Consider the following 9,329-nt stretch of genomic DNA (forward strand, 5'->3'; position numbering starts at 1 on the left):
CTTCTAAGCTGTAGCACATTGTCTGGTTGGGTATGATACAGAAGACGAAACAATGAAACTTGTTTTGTTTAGGCAGCAGGTTTATATCCACTTCCAGAGGTTACATGTTTGTAACAAAAACAATACATCTTCTTCAACCATAGCCACACAATATATCCATCCTCCGTCTCCCTAGTCCCTACTTCAGTCCTGATTCTTTCATACCTCTCAGCTATGCAGAGTTTTGCAAAATGTCCAGATTTTTTACTCATATTTTTGGTCTGACTGTTCCTCATAACATTTGTGGTTTTCTGCCAAAATCATTGAAGATTTAAAGTCACTAAATAACACTAAACAATGACAGACATTTGGAGATGTTCTTCGTGTTTCACTGTTGGAGTCATTACATTTGGTTAATCTGCTGGCAGGTTGCCCTCAAGTTGGCCTGTATTCCAAAGTCTTGGGTCCTGCGTCGGTTGCTGTCTCCACTTCCATAAGACTGTATATCCTTCAGAAAATACATAATGCAAATCCTGTTATTCTACTAACTTTCTAACTTTATGGGATCAGTATTTAAATTCTGTCCCTATTTTTGGCCCTTCTTTGTCCCCCCATTTTCTCTGGCTTTGTCCAGATTTCTTGCACTGAAAGACTGACATATAAAAAGGTGTAATATGCCTATCTAAGGTATACCCTTCAGTGGCAGTGCTGCTCTCTACAGACTGCAGCTTTATCCCCTAGTTCAACTTCAAGCTCCCACAGAGTTCCACTCCGTCTGTCACCTACAGGCTACTGTACTTAGTTTGCACCATCGCTCCAACACAACAGCTAGTTCAGATACATTTAACCTTCAGTCTCAGTTCCTGAGGTATAAAATACATCAGACAACAACTACTTCACTGTGTTAGTTTGGTTCTTATATGGCTGAAAAAACTACTTAAGTAAAAAAAAAAAAATGTTTCTTTCTTATATTTGTTTTATTTACCTGCTGGTGCTGCAGGTGCAGGAGGAGCCGGGGAAGAAGCAGCAGCTGCAGTAGAATAAATAAAGTTTTTCATGATGAAGAAAGATGAATGATGGCCGTCCCGACAATTAACAATTCAATTACCATTTTACCCTCCACGCTCGAAGTTCATTAGAGTGTTTTGTTAGCAATAAAAAGCTAAACAAAAAAAAAACAAAAAAAAAAAAAAAAAAAAACCCACTGTCTCTCTTCTCTCCCTCTGTTATTAGCTGCGCCGGCCTGTGCGCCTGCTTCAAATCAAACATAAATCTTCAAATTTCATTGCTGATGCTGTGCTGTACAGTCACTTGTGCTTGGTCAATGTCAGTCAAATGCTAAGGCAGCTCAGGCTTCTCTGTTCTGTAACTTCTGTGTTCTTTTCTTCTGTCTCATCATCTCGTGTGTCCCAAGCCAGCCAGTCCCTCTCTCTTTATCCCCTAGGCTACAGGCAGGTTACAGCCTGCGAAACGTGATGAGTGACGAGTCAGCACGTGCACTGCTGCTGAAATGTAAATAAACAAAGTAGTAAATTTATTACTTTATTTATTTACATTTTAGCAGCAGCAGTGCACGTGGCTGGGGCTCGTCACTCTGACTCAATCACATCTCGCACGCACCGTCCATGCTGCAAACTAGCAACCTGGAACCTCACCTGGCACCTGGTGCACTGTAAAAGGGAATGGCTGGTCCTGGCTGGGTAATAATTAAGTTAAATGTAATCAGGCAGTCACGACTCACGGGCAGACGACACGCTGTTCTGTTCATGATCTGCTGCTCTGTGTGCACTGTGCTGTGCTTTGTTCTGTTCCCAATCCCCTACCTCCCCTCCCCAGTAGTTCTGTCAGTTTTCCTTAATGTCTTGAGTTGAGAGTGAGACTCAGACTAGTAGTCAATATGTCACTAGGCAAAAAGTTAACTTGAAAATGGCATCGGCAAAGCAAAATATAGATCTCTGACTCAGAGACATTGGCAAGCCAACTAGCCTTAAGTTTCTACAGTAAACACAGACTCGCGGAGATAGAGTTGCTTACTGCTTACTGCTTATTGCTTGCTTACTAAAAAAAATTATCTCTGTCTACCTTTGTACCTACAACTGCTGTGCACTGTCAATCTGTCAACCAAACAGAGGACAGATTTGAATTTTTTGAAACACAAGTTATGATTTTACGTAGTCAGCTGCCTTGGGGGGGGGGGGGGTGAAGACGTGAAGTTGAACCCTGAAAAGGATTTTATGTCTGAAATTATGATTCTTTCTGACTGACTGTGTTTCTTTTGGAATTGGAAAGGTACTGGAGGGTCACAGACACGGACTCACGGCCAGGAGGAGACGAGTCGAGTTCTAGTTCTTAGTTGCTCTGTGTGTGTGTGTGTGTGTGTGTGTGTGTGTGTGTGTGTGTGTGTGTGTGTGTGTGTGTGTGTGTGTGACTGTGATGAGATTAGCGAGTGTGTGTAAACTGTGCAACTGTAATATATGTAATGCAATTCATTTTCTTTTGGTTTACGTGGCGGCCTGCAGGGCCCAGGGGTGTGTATGTTAATGTATTTGTGTTGCTGTTGTGATTGTGAGTGACTTTGACAGTAGCAGCCTGCCTCCTCAGTCCTCAGCTGAAATCTGACAGGCTGGCAGGCTGCTCATGTAGGTGACGTTACTGTGCACGCCTCTGTGTGATGACGTCAGTTTACAAAAAGACGGAAAAAATAAAAATTAAAAAAGCTGGGAAAATCGGAAATAAAGGGGTGCAACTCAGGAATCATGGCACCCCATTAATTTGGACCTCAAAATCGGTATAAACCGAGAAATTCAGAACGGTTGAGAGGTATGCTCCCCTTACATAAGCCTAACCCACCAGTACTTGCACATAAATACTACTAGCTATAATGCAGGCTTGCATATTTTTAATACCGCCACCTTTTCAGCCAACCATTCCATTACCTTTGTACTCCTACATCCATACAGTATGTAAAATTTGAATTCAATCAAATGTGATTCTCAAATGTGTTGTCACTCATTTGTCATTTTGCCAGTTTATAGTCACTCATTTGTGATTCTCACAAATGTATATTCTACCAAATGAATGACAACCAATTAAAGATATTTATTGCGTTATTGGTTTGGGAGGGTGGCCTAATGGTTAAGGTGTTTGCCTTACAAACACAAGGTGCAGGGTTCAAGTCTCACAAGGTATAATTGGCTAAGCTTAAATGGCTCGCAAGGGCAGTTAGCCTAGTACTAACCTATGAACCTATTGTTGCTGTGTATGAGTTGATAATATGCATCAGACATCAGATTGTGCAGAAAGCATTGTTTATATAACACTGTAATAAGCTACATATATGCTGCAGTTTTACATCTGTCTGTAATAGTAATTCAGCACTGTTAAAATCAGTTTAGTAATGCAAATTAATTTACAAATGGAACTTTGTCATGTTTTTCAGTTGTACACCTTCCATTTGCTTATAGCCGGTCTCGCATTTTAAAGTACAGTAGTACTTAAACATTTTTTTTGCTTTTATACAAAACTGCAATTTTTTGTCAAATTTATTTATAGTTTACTTTTTTGCATCCGACGCCTACCAAACCGACCTGCTGCTGTTCATTTGATCAGTTTGTTCCCCCACATCAGGATGAGAGAGTACCAAGAGGAGCCATCACTGAGTCAGCCAGTGGGGGTGGCTTGGATGTTTCCTGCTTTTTAGCCCTAGTGTCCAAGTATGCCCACTTGTGTCCTGTTGGTTGATATGCTTTGGGCCTTTTTGATACTTGCTGTACTTCCATGTGACCTAATCAGTAGGCTGTGCCCCCCCCCCCCCCCCCCCCCAATAGATGAGCACTTCAACATAATTGTTCTCCACCAGAGATTCTGCTGCATGGAGTAGGCTCAAGATCACCCATCCATCCCCTGCCTTAGAGGAGTGAGGTGTTATATTTTGCAGTGTGTTAAAAAAAAAGTTGAAAAAAATAAGCAACTGGTGTACAAAGTAGTCAGAATAAACAAAGAAACGTACACTCCTTAAATGAGAGTTAAGGAACCAAACAGAGTAATTTGCCCAAGTTCAGGAAAAAAAAATCACTTATTGGAAAGCATCATGGGGAAGTTTATTTCATGTTGCTATGAATCCGTCCATATTTGAGCATGGATTTTTATATTCTTTTAGGTTATTTTACTTGAATGTTTTTAACCCCAAATGACAAGTTTGTAAGCTGTTTTAATTTTAAAGTGGGTTTTGGTGTACATGAAATTTTCACAAATTGAAATGGAAGCAATGTTTTTAATTCAGTAATTACAATATGTTTTTATAGCATATTGTTTTTGTTGCGTTGTTCTAAAAAGATATCCAAGTGTTCTCATTTAACTTTCATCACTGTGTAATTGTTTGATGTTCGGTTTATGTTGTTTTATGATGTAGTCTTTGTACTTGAAGTAGTAAGCAATGAGATAAAAGCCGCAATGTTATAGTTCATGTGCTTGACTTGTTTCTTATCTGTTTGCAGGAAATTGATTATACAGATACCAGAGAAGAAAAAGGTAAAGTTGACTACTTAAATTTGAATGTCTTGTTGAAAATTTCTTTAGGGATATTTATTTTTTGTAGACTGCCTTATAAGACTTGTTTATAAATGTACCTGTCTGTCTGTCTGTCCATCCTGGAAAGCCTGATTGTCCAAAGACCATCTTCAGTGAAACCCCAGGAGGAAAAGCTCCACGTTATATACATTTGAAAAATTTGCAGAAATTAATAACCTATGCATATGTTTTGACAAATGTATATGCATTTTAATATTATATACTCTATGTGGTTCATTCACAGCATGTTTTAAGTGCACACACATATGAAATATTCAGCATGAATTAGCGGTGTGTATATAGATCTTGCCTTGTCCACTCAGTGTTTCATGACCTATGTATTATTTTACTTCATTGCTGCCTGTCTTGACCTCTTGGGAGGCAGAAAATGAGATCTCTTATTGGGCAGTCAAGCAGGCCTTCAACAAAGTGAGCAGAACCTCCAGGCTGAATGTCAGTTATACGCCTGTAGAAGACGTCTGTCTTTTTAATTTCTCCAAGTCTTTTGGGTTTTTAATACCATGATGGGAATAGATGTCATTCCTAATTCAAGGTATAATTAAAGTTCATGAAATTAGTATTGTTTCAATCTTTGATGTTAGCCAGAAGTGCTCTTTGCAGCTCCTGCAATGTGCCCAGTAATGACTCCTCCTGCAATTTGTATGGAGTTACATGTAGTGGTAACATATGCAAGTACGACTGTAAATTCTTCTTTTTTATAAGACCCGATGTTCTTCATGTTTCACTGTTACAGTCATTACATTTGGGTAATCTGCTGGCAGGTTGCCCTCAGTTGGTCTGATTAACAAAGTCTTGGGTCCTGCGTCGGTTGCTGTCCCTTCTTCCATGATGTCAGGTTGTCAGGGGTATAAAACATGCAGCCAATGCCATTACATCAGTTTTTCTTGCCATGTGGTGCCCGAAGCAGAAGCGGTTCGCAAGTGCCAGTCGGCCGACTCTTGAAATTTTCATTTTCGAGTTTCAGAACAAAAGTCTTCAACTTAAAACTAAGTACCCCGTTGGGGAAACTTTTTCTTGCTCCTTACTGATGTCAGTAAAAGTTAATAATTGCATTACTTGCGGAAAGCAAATACCTCATAAAGATTTTCATTTGTACTGTATTCCTTGCCTAGGCCCTGACCACGATGTACCTTGCTATCAGTTTTGTGCTTTCTTTAATCAGCACACAATCCGTCGTTTGTACATTTTTGCCTCTAAATATTTCGGTTCTCAGTTTAATTATCCAGAAATGTTGTTGGTTAGCCATCCGACTACCGGGATTCCAAAAAATGCAAAGATAAAGACAGAGACAGACTGCCGAGGTCCAAAACTGCTGACGATGCTTCTCCTAAGCTAGTTGCCAGTTCGCCGGTACTCAAGTGAGGTGCTTTCGCAGCTCCTGATACCCGCTGATTTGCAGGCCTCTACTGAGACCCATTCGGAGTCCGGTATGCCACGAGATGCTTCACCTATGGAACCCGCGGATGTCTCTACCTTGGATGGGTCTGGAGCCGCTGTGCAGGCACCAGCTTCTGAGGGTGTATTCAGGCCTACAAACTTGCTTATTAAACCGACTCCACGTTCAACTAAAATCTCAATCCATGTCTAGAAAACCGACGCCCAGGCCACATGTTCAAGCCCCATGCCTAAAAAACAAATTATCAAAATGGCTGAAGATGAAATTACTCAAAACAGGGGTAGTCAACGCCCCCCCCCCCCTTCTAAGAGGCCTAGGGCTGAGCTTGTCTATGAATCTTCTGATCAGGACTCTGTTTCTTCTGACTCTTCTACTGACCTGGATTTGTCCATACCTACTTATGAGGATTCTGATGCAGAGGATTCCATTCCCTCTGCTTTCCCCCCTGAGGACTTTTCTTTTGGGGAAACTTTACATACCTTAAGGGAGCATTTCCACTGGGAAAGTCAGGAATTTTCTGATTCAGAAAAGCGACTTAGGGATTTCTTTCTTCTACCTCAGCATAGGCCTTTGGCTATACCTCCTGTACTAGATGTTGTTGATGATGTGTTTTCGGAATTCAGTATGGCCCCTGATTCCCTGCCTCCGACTCCTAGTAAACCTGACAGATATACAGGGTTCCTGAGTCCCACAAGTTCCTTTTCAAAAATCCTGTTGCAGATCCAGAAACCATTTCTCAGGGGCCCAAGGGCATTAAGGCTTCTACTGGTAAAAATCCTAGCCCTTCTGACAGAGACTCCAGGGCGCTGGATAGATGGGGTAAAAAGGTTTATACTTCTGCAACCTTGGCGATCAGGGCTTTAAACTGCCAATTTCATATGTTAAAATTTCAACAGCATATTACTGGACTGCTTAAACAAAAAATGATGTTGATTTCTGACTGTGTGGAAAATAAAGATTTACAGGATTTATTGCATTCTGCTGAACAAGTTGGAAAACATACTTTACAATGTGGTTTTGATTCTTTAGAGGCCTCCTGCAGGGCTGCTGTTACTGGGTCTGTGCTTAGAAGGCATGCTTGGCTTAAGGAGCAATCTCTGCCTGATCATGTTAAAACGAAATTGTTAGATGCTCCTTTAAATCAGGACCGCCTGTTTGGCAATAAGGCTGAAGAAGTTCTAAAAAAGACGGAAGATAAAGCTAAATCTATGCAAACTGTAAAATATTTCTTACAAGTGCAAGCTCCAAGATTTAGTAGGCACTGGCCTACTAAGAATTGGTCCTTTCCAGCTCCTTCCAGATCCTCTCAAGCCAAACCCAGACACACCAAAAACACCAGGTTTCAGTCTCAGGGCACTCTCAGAACTAAGCAATGGGGGCCTCTATTTCCAAATCTGGAAATAACAAGACACCCCCATGGTAAACATTCTCAATGACTTTCCTTTAAAATTACCAAGCACTTACCTTTTAGCCGCCCCTTTGGGGGGAAAGATTGCTCTTCATGCAAAAAACTGCGAACTCTTAACCCAGGACAAATGGGTTTTAAATAGTGTCCCAGGGATACAGATTTCATTTCCACACGTTAACAACACTAAACTGGTGGCCAGAACCCAAAGTCAGTGGGCAGAGGCTTAAAAACAAGTACTTTCCCTCTTAAACATGGGGGCTATTCAACCAGTACCAGAAGAGGAAAAGGGACAAGGTTTCTATTCCAGGTTTTTCCTGGTACCCAGAAAAGACAAATCGTGGCGTCCAATTCTGGACCTGTCTACTCTAAACACCTTTCTGGACATTCCAGAATTTAAGATGCTGACTCTTCACCAGTTACTTCCTATGCTAGGCAAAGATGCCTGGTTGGCAACTCTAGATTTAAAAGAAGCATACCTGCACATCCCAATCTGGGAATCTTGCAGAAGATATCTACGCTTCAAAGCAGGCTACTTGCATTATCAGTTCTCTGCACTGCCCTTGGGCTTGTCTACTGCGCCCAGGGGATTCACAAAGTGTCTGGCTCCAGTAATTGCATTTTGCAGGCAAAGAAATATTCAAATATATCCATACCTGGACAATTGTCTAATTCAGGCAGAAAACCAGGGCTTACTTCTGAATCATCTGGCGTTTGTAAAAAAAAAAAAAAAAGGTTCTAACTTGTCTGGGGTACACCATAAATGAAAAGAAATAGCAACTGGTACCCTCTCAACAGATTACATTCCTGGGTGCAAGCTTGAATACAACTGCCCAGATGGCTTTCCTCATGCCAGAGAAGCAAATTCTTTTGGTAACTGAATTCAAACAAGTTGCCACAAAAACCCTGCTATCTGCAAGACAAATACTGCAAGCCTTGGGGTTCATGGACTCATGCATTCTTCTAATTCCATATGCAAGACTGCATATGAGGAAACTACAGTGGTACTTAAAAGGTCTATGGAGTCAACATTGTCACATCCTGGAAACAATGATTCCTATCATACCTGGCCTACACCCTGGAGTTCCTATGGTGGGCAGAGGCCTGCCACCAAAACAAGGGACTACCAGTCACACTACACCCTACCGCCCAAACCCTAACTACAGATGCATCAGACTATGCATGGGGGGGCTCGCCTGGCAGGGAAGTGCATTCAGGGCAAATGGAACCCAAATCAAATGCACCTACATATCAATCAAAAAGAAATGTTAGCTGTACTGAATGCTCCGACAGCCTTTAAAGGACTACATTCTTCTAGGACAACTAATGGTAAAGATGGACAACACCATGGTTATGTGGTACATAAACAAGCGGGGGGGGGTACACATTCCTACCCCCTCTGCAGACTAGCCATGGCATTGTGGAACACAGTCTTGAGCTACCAAGTGCACCTACAAGCTCAATTCCTACCAGGAAAATTGAATACACTGGCAGACGGACTAAGCAGAAATCTCATGGACCCACACGAGTGGAAACTGGAACCACGGATTTTTCAACATGTTGACAAGGAAATGGGGGAGCCCAGACATAGATCTATTTGCCTCCCCCCAGAACTACCAGTTGGACAAGTTTTGCACAAGGCCTCCCCACAAAAAAGCCTGGAAGGTAAGGTGGATGCTCTGTCCTTCAGCTGGAAAAGCCCATCAGTCGATGCCTTTCTCCCTCTGCCTCTGCTCTCCAAAGTTCTGCTAAAAGTCAAACAGGACAAACCAAGAATGATTTTGATTGCTCCAGACTTGGCCACGCCAATACTGGTACCCACTCCTGCACAGTGTGTCACAAAGATCTCCATGGCACCTGCCTCAGACACCTTCCTTGCTGTCTCAGCAGGAGAACCAAATTCTGCACCCTCAGCTTCCAGCATTGAACCTTGCAGCCTTGGCTAATCACTTTAATTCG

General features: G+C 41.8%; 1 protein-coding gene across 1 annotated transcript in view; it reads left to right on the forward strand.

The window, feature by feature from the left end:
• Positions 1 to 4,601, forward strand: part of LOC122795951 (transcription factor TFIIIB component B'' homolog) — a 266,341-nt gene extending 261,740 nt beyond the window's left edge. The window contains exon 6 of the mRNA XM_044064433.1: positions 4,476 to 4,601. Within this exon, the coding sequence (XP_043920368.1) occupies positions 4,476 to 4,601 (126 nt within the window). The remainder of the gene's footprint in view (positions 1 to 4,475) is intronic.
• The last annotated feature ends 4,728 nt before the right edge of the window (positions 4,602 to 9,329 follow it).

This window comes from Protopterus annectens, chromosome 2.part2 (assembly GCF_019279795.1).
Source record: "Protopterus annectens isolate FY-2018-M chromosome 2.part2, PAN1.0, whole genome shotgun sequence".
Lineage (NCBI taxonomy): Eukaryota > Metazoa > Chordata > Ceratodontiformes > Protopteridae > Protopterus > Protopterus annectens.